At 36.9% G+C, this 15,435-nt stretch overlaps 1 protein-coding gene across 1 annotated transcript in view; it reads left to right on the plus strand.

The window, feature by feature from the left end:
• pdzd8 (PDZ domain containing 8) overlaps positions 1–15,435 on the plus strand; it is a 47,923-nt gene that overhangs the window by 13,829 nt on the left and 18,659 nt on the right. Inside the window, exons 2-3 of the mRNA XM_059359166.1 lie at positions 1,888–2,013; positions 6,624–6,726. Coding sequence (XP_059215149.1) covers positions 1,888–2,013; positions 6,624–6,726 — 229 coding nt within the window. The remainder of the gene's footprint in view (positions 1–1,887; positions 2,014–6,623; positions 6,727–15,435) is intronic.

The raw sequence follows: 15,435 nt of genomic DNA on the forward strand, positions 1-15,435 counted from the left end.
AACGTAACACACTGTCTCTATATGTCAAAGGAAATAAGCAGACATAAATGACATGATACTTAAAAATGGAGACATAATCATTCACCACTTGCTGACATTTGTATATGATAACATTACTATGTGTAAGTAATTTTAAATCAATTGGGATTACGGACAACACCGCTTGATCGAACCCCAACTGGCCACTACCATAATCCCTGGTGTTTTGCTGATGATTGGTCACATGGGTGGTCCAGTAATTTAGGTAGTTGTTCATTTTAATTTAACGTTACGAATAGTGGCATTAGAATGTATGAGAGGCACCAAATTTTGGCTTTTATGATAAAATGATGTCCTAGTGGAAAGCCCTGTTGACTGTGAAACTGTTATGTTTGCTCACATTTAGCTCTCAAAGTGGACGGGATTGATACATTTTTGCTAAATGTGATGATTATTTTATTAATTGGTAATACTCTAGAGTCAAGAGTAATTTTTTGTATTTGGCAACAGCTGAGATTTGCACTTAACACTACATTTTAGATTTATGATTGATTTATATTTTGTTGAATGTTTTTTAGTTATTTATACAGACTAAAAACCATATCTAATAATATTCATATTTTCTATATATTTTTCAGTGTTTTGTATTATCGTCAAGAATATCGTTATCGCAAAAATACCTTGAAATATTGTGATAATCTTTTAGGACCTTATCGCCCACCCCTACTCAGTGGTGATATTTCACATTATTTAAGGTCTAGAAAAGATTCTTCTGCAATATTGAATGCAGACAATTAGACAGTGACCCATTAAATTGAGTTGTTTGTATGGTGTACTCTGCTTTCAACATGCAGTGGTACAGTGTATGACCAAAGGGGATATTGTCAGCAATCATTTCAACTCCAATTGGAACTGGAATCTTTAACAGAGCTGAGAATCTGTCTCTCTAATTACGGCGTATTCTCTCCTTTTTTGGTAAATTTTCTATACAAAACCCTTACAATGTGGCCACCAGAGCACTTGTAACATAATTTTTAATCAGTAGTGGATGATTTGCCTTAACAAAGTCCACTATTTAGAACAGCAAGAGCCTCAGGCCAACAACAGTAGAACCAAGGGCCCAAAATAGCAAAGGACGGGTGTGTGCATGTTTACGCATTATAATGCCTATTTTTATTAAAACTCAGGCCTACGGAAACCAGTTCTTCAATGCCACACCCAACCGAAGTAGTCACATTGTGCCCAGCACTCTGACTCAGCCTACTGGTTACATTCTTCAAATAAAGCAATTAAGTAAAGCGATTGTTGATGAAAACCACACTATGTATCAGTTCACATGAGGTGCGTCAGATTCTTTTAATGCACTTCTCAGTTCAAACTTCAATTTTTAAAGCCATGGTTTGGTTTATTCCTGTGCTGGTTTTTGTGGCGCTGTGAATAAGAAAAATGGGGGAAACATTTCTGGGTTTAATTTAATCAACTACAAGAACACTTTCAGTTAATAATAAACACACAGGTAGTTTAATTTTAACAATCAACTTCACATAAATTAACATAACAATATAAACATGTCTACAAATGGCTGACTGTCCATTTGTAAACTTACAAATTAAACACAAATAGTCAAAGACAAATTCAATTCTATAAAATTCAGCCTTGCTCTTAAGCACATAATGCTGAGATGAAGTCAACACAAATGAAACTGGTGGAAAGGTTGTTCAAATCTGATAAACTCTTGATCTGTTGTGATATCAAACTGTGAATATCCTTGAGAGGGTAAAAGATTTTCTGACAGATCAGTCGCACTTTACAGTTTCCCCTCCGAGACAGATTTGTTTGCAGGTAGTTTGTCATTTTGGATATCCTGAATTGAAATGGACTTTGTGTTTTTCTTGTGTCTCTCAACAGATACAAGCCCTTCTTCCCGTTCCAAGTACAGCCTCTGCTGGGTTCAGCTTGTGATGTGGACTTGTCAATCCAGGAGAGCAGACTGGTGGAAGGCCGACTTAAAGTCACCCTCATTGAATGTAGCAGGTGAGACAATTTATTTCTGTACTTTCTCTCACACTTACACACACACACACACACACACACACACATGTCTCTGGTGCCCTTGTCCACAAACCTTTGTGCGTTTTTGGTCTGGGTGTTTTTCCTGGTTTGGGCCAGACCCTTATGTTTTTTGAACATTTAAGGTTGCAATATACAAGGGTATTTTAGACAGCAGTTGGCTTCTAATTTATCAAAAACAGTTTAGGGGAGGCCGTTTTCCTATTTCAAAATGACATTGTCCCCATTTACAGAACCCCAGCCCAATTCCATACAATTTGGAACACTGTGTAAAACCGAGATAAAACGAAATATAATACTTGGCTAATCCTTTTTTGACAAATATTCAATTAAAAAAAGATGCTTTTTTGAATATTCCCCAATTTTCTCAGTCTTTCTTGTCCCTGTTCCAGTTTTTTGGAGCGTGACATCAAATTCATAATAAGCATGTATTTACAAAAGTCAATGAAGGGTTCTACGTTGAGTATATTTTATTAATATTCATCATATCTGGGTTAATAATATCACCTGGAGGTACACACAGCTTGGTGAATTTCATCGGCTTCTACAGTACAGGGCTTACATTACTACACTGGTATGTACCCCAAAAAACAGATTTGATTGTGACTTAATTGCAATAAATGGGTCGTATGTAAGTCAAAATAACTACAACATGATGCAGATGTGTAAAAAGGGGTGTATGCATATCTGTATGTGGGAGTTCGAGGGTGTAAGCCTGAGACCCTCCTTTGCCCAGTACCTAATCAGTCCTCGTCTCAGCTCGCTGGAATGACAAAAAGCGATAACATAGCGGTTGCTATGGAGACAACCTTACTAGGCCCCAGACAGCAGCAAACAGTCAACAGGTGTCTGTGGGAGGTTGAGGGGGGGTCCATAATGTCCATACTGGTCCCCGGATCAATCCAGTCGCTTTTACAGGGCCGTCAGTCGCTGATCAGGGGCTATGCTTACTGCTTCTATAACAGCAGTATGTACCTTAAATAAAATGATTTTGCTGTGATTTAATTGCAATAGACAGAACAAGAGTACGTTGAAATAAAGACATCATGATGCCAATGAATAAAAAGTCTGAATTCATGCTTTGTCAGGTCTGTCCACAAGATGACAGGCAAACAACTTTATGCTTTTGCTCTGAATGGAGTCCAGACTGATCATAGCTTTGGCATGCAGGAGATTCTTACTGCCTGGCAGAGAACTGCACACTACTGAGTGCACTTTCTAGTTTGAGTAATGTTATATAAAATTTAGGGCCGGGACTTTAACGCGTTAATTAAGATTAATTAATTACACAAAAATGAACGTGTTAAAAAAAAATTGACGCATTTTAATAGCACTTATTTTTGCACCGCAGAACGTTTCTCACTGGATGAGTTTCAGGCGGACCGATTATACTGGAGCACCAACTAGCGTTCATGAGTTCAGACAACAACAAACCACTGTGAACATGAACGATCAAGCTGATGAGACGCTTTGGTTGGCCCCGTGGATGATGGGACATTTTGTTACAAAAAAACAACGGATGGAAGCGTTGATAAGAGCATGGTTGTGTTGCTATGCAACAAGGACTTCACATATCACCGCAGCACATCCAGCCTCAAGTATCACCTCAATGCAAAACATATAGCAGCTAGCGGCTAGTGTGGTAGCTAGCGTGGATTGTGTTTTACTTAAAAAACCAAAGTATTATAGTTTACCGAAGGTCTACCTACCTATAGGCTACCTGCATTTCTGAAATGTACCATATTTCTAAATATGCTATTGCTACACTTAATGGCAAAAATTGCACTGGTCTGTTGGACTTGAACAAAAATAAACAATATTTTTGTTGCTTAAGCTTCTGTATTCAGTCATTATTCAATGGTATACTAAAAATTCATGTGAAAAAAATTACTTCTCACTGTTCTCAGGTCAAATATTTCTATGCGATTAAAATGCGATTAATTTCGATTAATTAATTACAAAGCCTCTAATTAATTAGATTAATTTTTTTAATCCAGTCCCTGCCCTAAATAAAATTGCATCACCACAGAACCAGCAGTATTTTGGGTTGCTACTATCTGTAGGCAGGCCTGTTAGTATGCTTGGACGTACATTTTTAAAAAATAGTTCGATATGTTACATAAGGCTGTAGAGCAACTTTTGGGTGTGACTGCTATAGCCAGTTGGTTAGCAGTAGAGAACCGGTAGAACCACCAGTTACCAGCCATCTCATTCCATCAGATTCTGTTTTAGAAGCGATGCGCCAGGTGATTTTCAGCTCACTGGTCACACAGGTCATATATGTGAATTATTTGCAATTCAATATTAATTGTAAGCGTTTCCTCATCATTTCTGTGTCAGTGGTAGCTGCCATACAACGCCCATCATATTGGACAGAAGACATTTGCTCACCAGGCTCTCCTTTCTAAGACAAACATATGCCCTCTTTGTTCAAAGCTGGCACATTAAATTTTAATTGATCAAAAAGTCAAATCAATTAGCCCAGGCTCGCCCTGACAAAGAGGCCTCTCCTTTGCCCTCTTGGTAGACGTATGAATTCTGTGTGCTTTTGTTATACGAGTATGTGTGTGTGATGAGCCATGCTTGGATGTAGTTGGGTGTGTATGATAGACCACAGGATGATCAGATCCAGCCTATCCATGAATAATTAATATATCCTACCTAATATAATCATAAAGACTCTCTTCTTCCCCTACCCTCTTTTATCACTTTCCTCTATACCAGCAAGTTGGAGAGTGTTTCTACCTTGGCATCGATTTCAATGTTTAATATTCATGCACATATAAGGGTTTGTTTGTGAAGTGATTAAGTGATTGTTTGAGGTTTACTGTCAACCATATCAGGTGTAGCTGCAAATTTCCAGCAGAGGGAAGTATTCACCTATTAAGCATTCAATGTGAAATCTAAAAAATATCCTTTAGTCTTAAAGGTAAATCAGCATCAGGTCGCAGGAAATGATAACATTTAAATTACACCTTTCCCCAAATATCACAGTTTGAATAGGCGTATGCTGTATTTCAGACTAAGGAGATTGGGGAATTTCTTTTCTTCAGGGTCTGAAGCATGAATCACTTCTGCACAGCAGAGGGCAGCAGTAGCCCAAATACACTGTTGTCATCTCATTTTTTTGGGCCGTGACACCAAGTTCCTGTAAGATAACTGCTTTTCCACTGTGAAGATTTGCTGCTTTTTGCTGTTTTAAAGACTGCATACTACACATCTTTAGATTTTGAACAGCTAGGGGATATTGGTATAGGATAAGCTTGTCTGAGGTTTAGACATATACATGATGAGGCTGTTGAGGATTTATGTGTGAGTGTTTTTTTGTTTTACATGATTCAAACAATACATTTCTTTGGGAAAAATCACTTTGCTTGGAATTAGTCTAATTTAGAGCAAGGCAACATGATTTGTATACAAACTTTGAAAAGCAAGGCAATTCAATGTGCTTTACATGAGAAATTAAAGGCATTTAAGCCCCTGAAAACATTTCAGATGATCAGTATTCCTCTATAACCTTACATTTCTTTTTTTTCTTTCTTTTCAGTCATCACCGTTATGATAATTGGCATTGTGATCAATATTTTCAGATTTTTATCTAGTTATAAACAAACAAACTGAACTTGGGGGTGTTTCCATCTACAGCAAGTAGTAAAACAGATTAAAAAATTAAAAAATTAAACTTGCATAATATTAAACAACAACATTACAAAAGTGTCTTAGATGCTGTCATACCACTCGTCTATAGATGGGCAGTCTGGCTTAAGCCGTTTCCTTGTTATAGCTTTTTTAGTAGCTACATTCAGTATGCCAAAAAGGTATTTTGAGTTTTTTTTAATTGAGGATGTAGAGTGCAGAAGGCCAAAAAGAAATGAATCCCAATCAAAAGCAATGTTTGTCCCAAATATTGTCACCAATTCTATATAGATCTTACACCAGAAAGAATTTATATTTGGACCGGCACAGAACAAGTGATATAACCTTACATTTCAATGACTAATCATGCAATCAAAGTTTAAGTTAAAAAAAAAAAGAATTATAAATAAAAGTATTGTTGAAAATAGTTTAACAGTCAAAAAAGTCATGTCATCAGGACTTTTTTGTGTGTAATTTGATCAGATTTATTTGATGGTAACCAAAGAACTTAAGTCGTCACATTTTGATTCCAATGTGTGTCATTCTCACTGTTGCGGCCTTTAAAACCAGCCCAGAGAGTATGACACTAGCTATGGGCTGTCAGGGTTTGTTGTCTCGTGTTCATTTAAGAAATGCAAAGTAGGGCGTTCCCGGTGGCACACCTGGTAGAGCGCGTACCACAGAGGCCCAGTCCTCGTAAGTGGGCGGCCCGGGTTCGAATCCGGCTCGGAGCCCTTTCCCGCATGTCTTCCCCTTTCACTCTCAATCTCTCTCTCTCTCTCTCTCTCTCAATAAAGCTACAAAATGCCCAAAAAAATATCTTTAAAAAAAGAAAAAAAAAGAAATGCAAAGTAACAAATGCACATAGATTTGACTTAATCTGTGCTTCCAAATGTTTTCGTGGTTACTCTCATATGTCTTGTGTCGTGTCCCTGCAGACTGTTCATCCTGGGCTCCTATGACAGAGAAACCTATGTACACTGCACCCTTGAGCTGAGCTCCCACCAGTGGAAGGAGAAGACTCGCAGCTCCATCAAACGGGTGGGTTCTCCTCCCTTTTTAACATCTGACTTTCCTTCTTGTTCTCCTTCACATTCCTCTAGTTTATGACTGCAGGTAGGCCTGACACCATTATTACAATATCGACCTATTATGCTCAGCAAACATCATCGAGGTCATGTCTATGTATCATATGATATTGCCCTTGTGTTTACATGTGATGTTGTTGTTTTTTACTTAAGAAAGTCAGCAGAAAGTTACATAAAAGCAGGGTTTTGATGATCATTATGAGACACCTAAGCATATTTGTTTTTACTGCACCTGAACAAAAAAATTCAACAAAAATGAAAAAAACAAAACAAAAACAAACTCTTTGCTGTCAATTATGGATGCATTGCTTCCGTATTATTTTATCAGTGGCAATACATCATCTTAAAATGGCAATAATTTAATTCAAAGCAACTGTTTCCGGGAAAATGTATTGTGGTTATTGTGACAGACGTGATTGCAGAGAATCATGCTTCAAGGTGCAGGACACTAGTTTAAGATTAGAGCTTTCTTCCTGATAAGAATGTCATAATAAATGTTTAAAGTAACAAAAGTTTACAGTTACAAATGACCCAAACCTTTGACTCATCCAGTGTCCATATGCCGGGATTAAATCCTGATTTTAAGGCTGCTGGTGTATCATTACACCTGAGAAATAGGAGTGGTTTACGTGTCATTACTCACTTCTTGTGTTTCAGTCTGACACCTGTAGAAAGAGAGTGAGACGTCAAAAGCTGTTGAACATTACATATCTTTCCAAGGAGCTTTAATAGTGAAATATGTGAGCTGCTTAACTTTCTTCAGAATCAGCCCTTTTCAAACACTCGACGTAACATAAACACTTCCTCTTATGCCACATATTGGACACCTTGTCTTATTGAGACATTAATACAGGCTTATTTTCATCTTCTTTGCACTGATGAGATTGTCCCATGGTTGACATTTTGAGCAGCAAAGAAAATTTTAAGGCCACTCCAGCAAACCTTTTCTAATTGCTGCAATTTAGAGATATTACAGTTATCACATCAGGCTTGTTTGGAAGTGACTAATGACCGTTTTAGAGTGAAATGTCAGCCCTAATTACTGGCTCTGGCTCCAGGAAAGCTTAATGCTGTTATCCTTGCCACACACTTCTGAATGACATTTGCAATGGCTCAAAGATTATTCGTATTGTGTTGAACAGTAATTGTTCTGCACTGTGCTTTGATGTAATGGTTAATGACTTCGGAGGAGTTAAATCCTTGTCCAGCAGGGGGCAGTAAAATATAAGGACTTCCTCTCATAACTGACCACATTATCTTCCGTTGACGTTTCTCTCATACAAAAACAGTAGTTCATTGTCTTTTTACAAAATATAATAGTATGGTATAGTATGTTCTGGAGTTCAGAGTTGCTTTGTAAGTACAAGCTGAAATGCAGCTTAGTTTGTTTTTGAAATTGTTGTTGGGAAACGTCTCTGCAGTTTCTAAATTAAATGAAAAAATACACTGTAGGCTAGTTAGACCTGCAGTTACTCAGTATGTTTTTTTTCAAAGTTTCTGTAAATCTTAATGTCGGGCTCCAGTTTGTTTTATTTTTCAGTGAAAAAATGCCTTTTAAGACATGAGATGCATAACATTTTTACAGACTGAGTAGTCATGTAATATATTTAATTCCAAATCAAGTAATGGCACAGAGAAGAAATCTACTTTATTGGTCTGAATATTAGACAACCCCTTTTATAATGCATTAAAGTAAAATATGAAGGTCTTTCTAGGGCTGGGCGATATATATCGATATGTTTTTAAATGTGATATGGAATTAGACCATATTGCATATATATTGATACAGTTCAATTTTTTTCCTTTATATATAAATGCTGGCCTTTTGGCCTATTTTATTTCATCGGCTATTTTTATATAAGATATTTTTATTTATTTAAATGTGCACTTTATGGAGCTTTAATAAAACTACTTCTGACATGTCATATTTTTTTTCACTTTGACTGAACATTTGCTCTCACTTTGCGATAAAAATATCTGAATATATATCATATATCGATATTCAGCCTAAATAAATCGGGATATGACTTTTGGTCCATATCGCCCAGCCCTAGTTTTTCAATTAAAGCATAATCTTATTGATCTTTAATCTTCAGCTTGTTTATCAGTCATATAGTCTTCCGTGACATTCTGTCAGGCTCGTGGAAATGGTTGAAATGGTTTTGTCCGACAGCATTATAGAATTATTAATTTCTGTGATGTTCTCTGCAACACTGTGGTTGTGTGATGGTCATCACCATCATCACCACAATTTTTTCCATGTTTTCTGATTGGTCGACAGATTAAAACCTAGTTATCATGGGGATTGCTGAAGGATGGCTAACAACAACAATGTTTTCATTGTGGAAATAGTGGATAAATTGGAAATTCAGTACTGGATTCATTTTTTGGGCATTTTATGATTATAATAGACATCCGTGGTATATGAGTAGCATTAATGTGGTGTACTTGGTACAATGGGGAGTATCTTAATTAAATATTGTTAGCAAGTTTGATCTATAACAATTCACCACATTTGTAATATCATAAGTTTTGTCTGTGAACACTAAAAGAACTAAAATCCTTAAGCTCTATGTGTTGAATGCATATCCTTCCTTATTAACATTTGGATAGCTGAGTATTTTGTATGTAGCATCCTTTTTTACGAACACTCTTCTTCTCTGCCTTTGTTGGCACATTTTCCTGACGCATTACTGGCACCATTCAATCACTGGTCTAATGTTAAATTTCTTACTTTCTGGAACTGACTAAAATGCACTGCTAAAACATTTACCACACAACAAAAATGCAGTTGTTGCACATGAATACCTTGCATTAATGCAAACCTCTATCTGAGCTTACCTCTGGAACCAACCGCGTTCTCAGTGAAGGTGAAGCCAGCTATCCAGTAAGTAATGAATACGTGAACTGTTCTACCCCAGCACTCAATCAATGCAGCCATCAGCACAGCTCTCCAAGTGGACCCACTTCAAAGCACTTGTATCTCTTTTTTGTTAATCTACACATAGAAATGCAGATTCATGCTGGCATTTGAGCCTGATTTATCAGACTTCTCCAGTCTGCATGTCCCCAGCAGGACTCTGTAGTTAGGATTAAAGGCTATACCATCTGGAAAAGGTCAATTCACCGTCTTTCTCGCTGTCTTCCGTTTTCCCATGATGATTGCTAGATATAAGCCTCCCTTGCTCTTCTTATGACAACAGTGGCTTGTCCTGTTTATGTTAATGTGTTGCATACCATTTGAATATTGCCTCATTTTAACCAGTGCTCCTGCTTTTCACTGAACCATGTGTCTGTCTTCCCAAGGGGAGTTCCACTTTTATCAGACTGTGTGCAACATGTTTTTCAGGGCTGGTTTAAAATCTCCATTTTCCATGTCAGTGTTTAGCTTTTAGTTCCACATAGGGCTGGGCGATATATCGATATAAAAGATATATCGATATATTTTTTAATGTGATATGTAATTAGACCATATCGCATATATCGATAGTTTTTTTTCTTTCCTTGTATATAAATGCTGCCCTCACTAGGGTTTGTCATATTTAGTTTTTTTAAATGTTCATCATTATTTTCTCATATAAATATATATAAATATTTATTTCAGAAAAAGATTGGCCTATTTTATTTCATTGGCTATTTTTATTAAATACATATTTTTTAATTTAAATGTCACTTTATGGAGCTTTGATTAAAAAAAAGGTAGTTGTTATACAGTATTTATGTTTACTTAAATGAATGGTTTCAATAAAAACTACTTGTGACATGTCATATTTGACTTTGATTGAACATTAAGTTCTCACTTAAATATCGGGATATATATCGTATATCAATATTCAGCCTAAATATATCGGGATATGACTTTTGGTCCATATCGCCCAGCCGTAGTTCCACATACAACAGAAAGTCACAATAACAGTTTTGAATGGGCCTGAGTAACACAGGCTGGTTTTAAATTAGCTGTTTGAGTTCATAGGCATCCTCTCAGTGTTTAAATTGACAAATATTATGTGATGCTGTTATGTGAAAAATGTGCCATTCCAATCAAATGCACTTTTAGTCAAATTGAGTGAATATGTGATCCCGATCAGCTGAGCTGTCCCTTCAGTGTGTGCTGAGTTCGTAAACAGAAAGTGGTTCAGACCAAGCTAGGGCTGGGCGATATGGACCAAAATTCATATCCTAATATATTTAGGCTGAATATCGATATACGATATATATCCTGATATTTTTTTATCAAAAAGTAAAACAAATGTTCAGTCAAAGTCAAATATGACATGTCACAAGTAGTTTTATTGAAACCGTTTATTTAAGTGGACATAAATACTGTATAACAGGAGAATCCCAGGACTCATGGGTCAAGAACTATTTGTCAAAAAATAGCAACAAATTACCACATAATGGGATGTCCAAAAATGACTCCCTTGAAAAAAAACCTCATACTATACCATGTCTATTTTTGTCAAAAATGGTCAAATTTTAATATGCCTAAAAATGCTTAAAATGGGTCAATTATAGTCTATAGTTGAAACATATTAGAGCATCATATGGCCAGAAATATTTATATGAGAAAAGAATAACAAACATTACAAGAGAAGTAAATATGACAAACCCTAGTAAGGGCAGCATTTATACATGAAGAAAGAAAAAAATTGAACTATATCGATATATGCAATATGGTCTAATTCCATATCACATTTAAAAATATATCGATATATTGCCCAGCCCTAGACCAAGCTAAGAAACACAATTCTGGCTAGGACAGGCAAAGGCCATGGATGTCTAAAGAGAAAAGCAGTGGATGGCAGTGAGTGGGTGATCCATTGAAGGGGCATTTGTTGAGTGATGAGTGCAAATAACAGTCTTTATCTTGAATCACTGACTCCACCTTCAAGTAGATTATATTTGCTTTACTAACTTCTACCTGGAATGGCATACAGTATGTTTGAACGTCAGTGTTTGGTAGCTTAACAGTATTTACTGGAGCATTGAATGGCTCTGTACTAAAGCCTGCATCCTGAAACACGTTGTGCTCATTCTCAATAACACTTGTCCTGAAACTGCCCTCAAGACAACATCTGAGGAAGGCTGACAAAATTAAAGGACACTGGTTTGGCATCCTCTTTTTATTCGTTTTTGAGCTTGCCGCTTTGTCTTTTTGTTTGATTGTGAAACACTTATACTTAATTAAAAAAGGCTGGGTCAATATATCACGGAATATTTGGTTATTGCGATTTAATTGTATTGGCTCAGATGGCAACTCCTTAGTAAGAAGAAATGTCACGGCAGAAAAACTCCACATATGCTTTATGTTATTGCCATTGCAATATTTAGTCCACCAGACTTTATTTCTTCATTTAATCTATAATCTTTGTCACAATTCTTTAAAATGTGTGTGTATGTTATGATTTGGAAATGCAAGTCTCCCATAATGTATTTTTTAAGTAGATTGAGGATTGTATAATCTCTATACCCTGTCTGAGTGCTCTCTAGGAAAAGTCATTTATTTAGTAAAAGTTGAGTTGTTAAGATGAAACAAGAAATTTGAAGATATAACATTGGGGTTCTGTTAGTTTTCATTAGGATTTGGGTTTATATGATATATATATATATATCTATATATATATATATATATATATATATATATATATATATATATATATATATATATATATATCATAGATGTAACATTTATGTAATGTATTGTAATTGTAATGTTATTTTAGCCTCGAAAATGTCAATACATGTCCTTTACTAAAATGTCTGAGTTTTAGGATTAGTACATTTTAATTTCCTGGACTGTCAAATTATTAAAATTATTATTATATTGAAACAATTTAGTTCTAAGAATATTTCTTAGTAAGAATAGCTCTCAGTTACTATATTGGTTCTTATATCAACATGTCTATTTTTTTGTCTCTCTGTGTGAGGTTTGAGCTTCCACCATGCTAGTAGCTCTGAATGGAATCTTCTTTGTCAATTTGTTATGAGGAGACAATTGTTGCTTCCTCCCATTGGTTAGTGTTTACCTCAGCCACTTCATTGTGTTGTATGTGGTTCCATCTGCACAACACAGAGCAACCCTGAACTGGGTAAAGGAAGACCTGTTCCATTACAGAGTGTGAGATTGGGTGTTTTTTATTTTATTTTTTATTACTCATTTATGGCGTGTTGAGGTTGGGGGATGGGGACTCTGTCAGACGTGTTTGCACATCTGCCCCGTCAATTCCATTGTCGGCCCTGAATGCTGATTCTTGCTGACAGCTTGACCGAAGGGACATACAACGTGTGTGCACACGTACACTACAGTTAAACATCTTGTTGTGTAACATTCGTTGGACTCGGTGGGTGGCTTCATATTGAATGAAAAATTTTTTTATATTTGCAGCTGTACAAGGCTGAATGCTCTGGTAAGTCTCATTGCCTGGAGCCCAAAATCATCCACTTTCCCAGACTCTCCCCCAGCACACTGTTTTATCCACAGCAACATGTTGCGTCAGTGATTAGGACGTCAGAGTGTAGGGGAAATATGGTCAGTTTCTCATTAGACGTCTTTATCTGTTCAGGATCTTGAACAGAGAGCACTTTGAAGGGTTAGACCAGTGTAAAAGCCCAACATTTGCCTTCAGTTATAAAACATCTCATAGGATGGATATGATTGTCACATTGAAGTGCACCTTTTTTGAAACATTGTAGATTTAATAAAGAAATGTAAAAATTAGGTAATTTACAATAACATGAATAACCTTTGCTTAGTATGTTACACTGGTGTTTGTGACTGAAGATGCTGAACTGTCACAACCAAACTCTTTTTCACTTCCCTGGACTCGAGAAGCAAGAGCACATAGCCTACAGGAAAAGCACAACTGTCATTGTCAACTTAAATTGTGAAAGTTTGGCATTCTTTTAACTTTAACACTAATAACACAATCATATTCTCTTAATTAACTCCATGCCCTACTCTGTTGGTTATGTCAATGCAAGCAACTAATACACCTATTTGGAATTATTTGCAACACAAATATCAAGTAATACTACTACTACTACTACTACAGAAAAATGCTGTTAGAATCGTACCAGGCCCTGTCACAGTGGACAACAACATATCCAGATAAATATTTAACTGGTGCTATGGTTGAACTAAGAATCCTGTGAACTGGCTACTTTCAGACAAATTCGTATGTGGTTGAAAACATCTGTTGAAAAGTGTGTTTTTCATTTTTTTTATGCATACTCAGACTCCAAAGCTATTGTAACTTGGACTATAGGCAAATTTGGTGAAAAGTCAGTAAACAGGGCCACTAGTGAAACCATAACACTAGTCTGGAACCCTGATTTGCATAACAAACAATTTTGCATAGCCAAAAACTCTTCAAAAGAGCCTTTTGGCTCTTTAAACAGATGGTGAGGCAATATGAATCTACCGTGTTGAGGAGCTCCTTCATACCATACAAAGTCAGTCGAGCCCAATGGGTTGTTCCATTGTGGGGGTGGGGCTTAAATGTGCTCTGTGTCTTTGTAATGCGTTTCAAATTTTATGCAAACAGTGCTCTGTTATCCAAATCAATATCAGTAAATAATCAAATTCAGATGTCGGAAACTGAAAAAAGTGGATTGGTGCAACTCTACTAACAGAAGGGGGCAGACCCCTTCTAATCCACACCAACGAGGCTGATAACCACTGATAATGCACATCACATCATGTAATAAAATTCAAGAACAAATACCAATTATATCTGATGTTTCTGTATATTGTGTATTCTACACCTTGTAAATCGTATAAAATTTATAAGGCTGATTTCCGGCTTTTTGACTACAGATGAATTTCCACTATAGTCTAATACCCGTTATATACCCTGTTGAAGAGCAGGCCAAAAAGCTGCCGGTCAAGCCAGCGAAGTAGCGAGCAGTCACAATAATAATTCTGCGACAGAAACACAGCAGCTCTGCTCCTTCCATCTCGGCGTCCCCCGTTTGCCACGTCTCCCGTGTTGAATCCATCCTGTATGTGACGTCATGCTCAAAACTGTTGCTAAGCGATTATGCAACGATCAAAAACCATATGTCACCCAAAAATGGCCACCGGGAAAGTCTCACGCCACACCCTCTCAAAAGTCCGCTCACTGTTGTTGTCACTGTGTTTCCATTACAAGTAAGCCCCCAGAGGGATTTAGAGACTCCGGAGGTTTTTGCCATTGCTAACTGTTCACAACGCCAGCAGCTGAAAGCAGCATGGCTAATTATGCACAGAGTGTCTGGTGCTTGTTGTAAACAAACAGAGATCGCTAAGTGAACACCTCCTGCAGCAGCAGCACATACACACTGTACTGCTACAGAGCTAACTGTAGCTAACTGCAGCTAATGGTGGCTCTTCTTAACAAGCCGGCCTCCGGCTCATTAGCAGCTCGTTAAGAAGAGTAAGAAGGAGTCACTGGTCTCCAGTCGCTTTCTTGAAAAATGGTCGCTAAGGGGGTCTGAAAAGTTGCTAAATATAGCAACAAAGTCGCTAAGTTGGGAACACTTCTTCACCTGCTTTTACAAATGGCGCGTGTTGTTGTCATGTAGAGTACTACATCACATCCTGCTTAGCGTTCTATCCAATCAGTAACCAGATCTTTTAGGGAAGAAAAAAGACCCTGGTCTTCCACAGGGACTAAAAAAGTCC

The sequence above is a fragment of the Centropristis striata genome, chromosome 20 (assembly GCF_030273125.1).
Source record: "Centropristis striata isolate RG_2023a ecotype Rhode Island chromosome 20, C.striata_1.0, whole genome shotgun sequence".
Lineage (NCBI taxonomy): Eukaryota > Metazoa > Chordata > Actinopteri > Perciformes > Serranidae > Centropristis > Centropristis striata.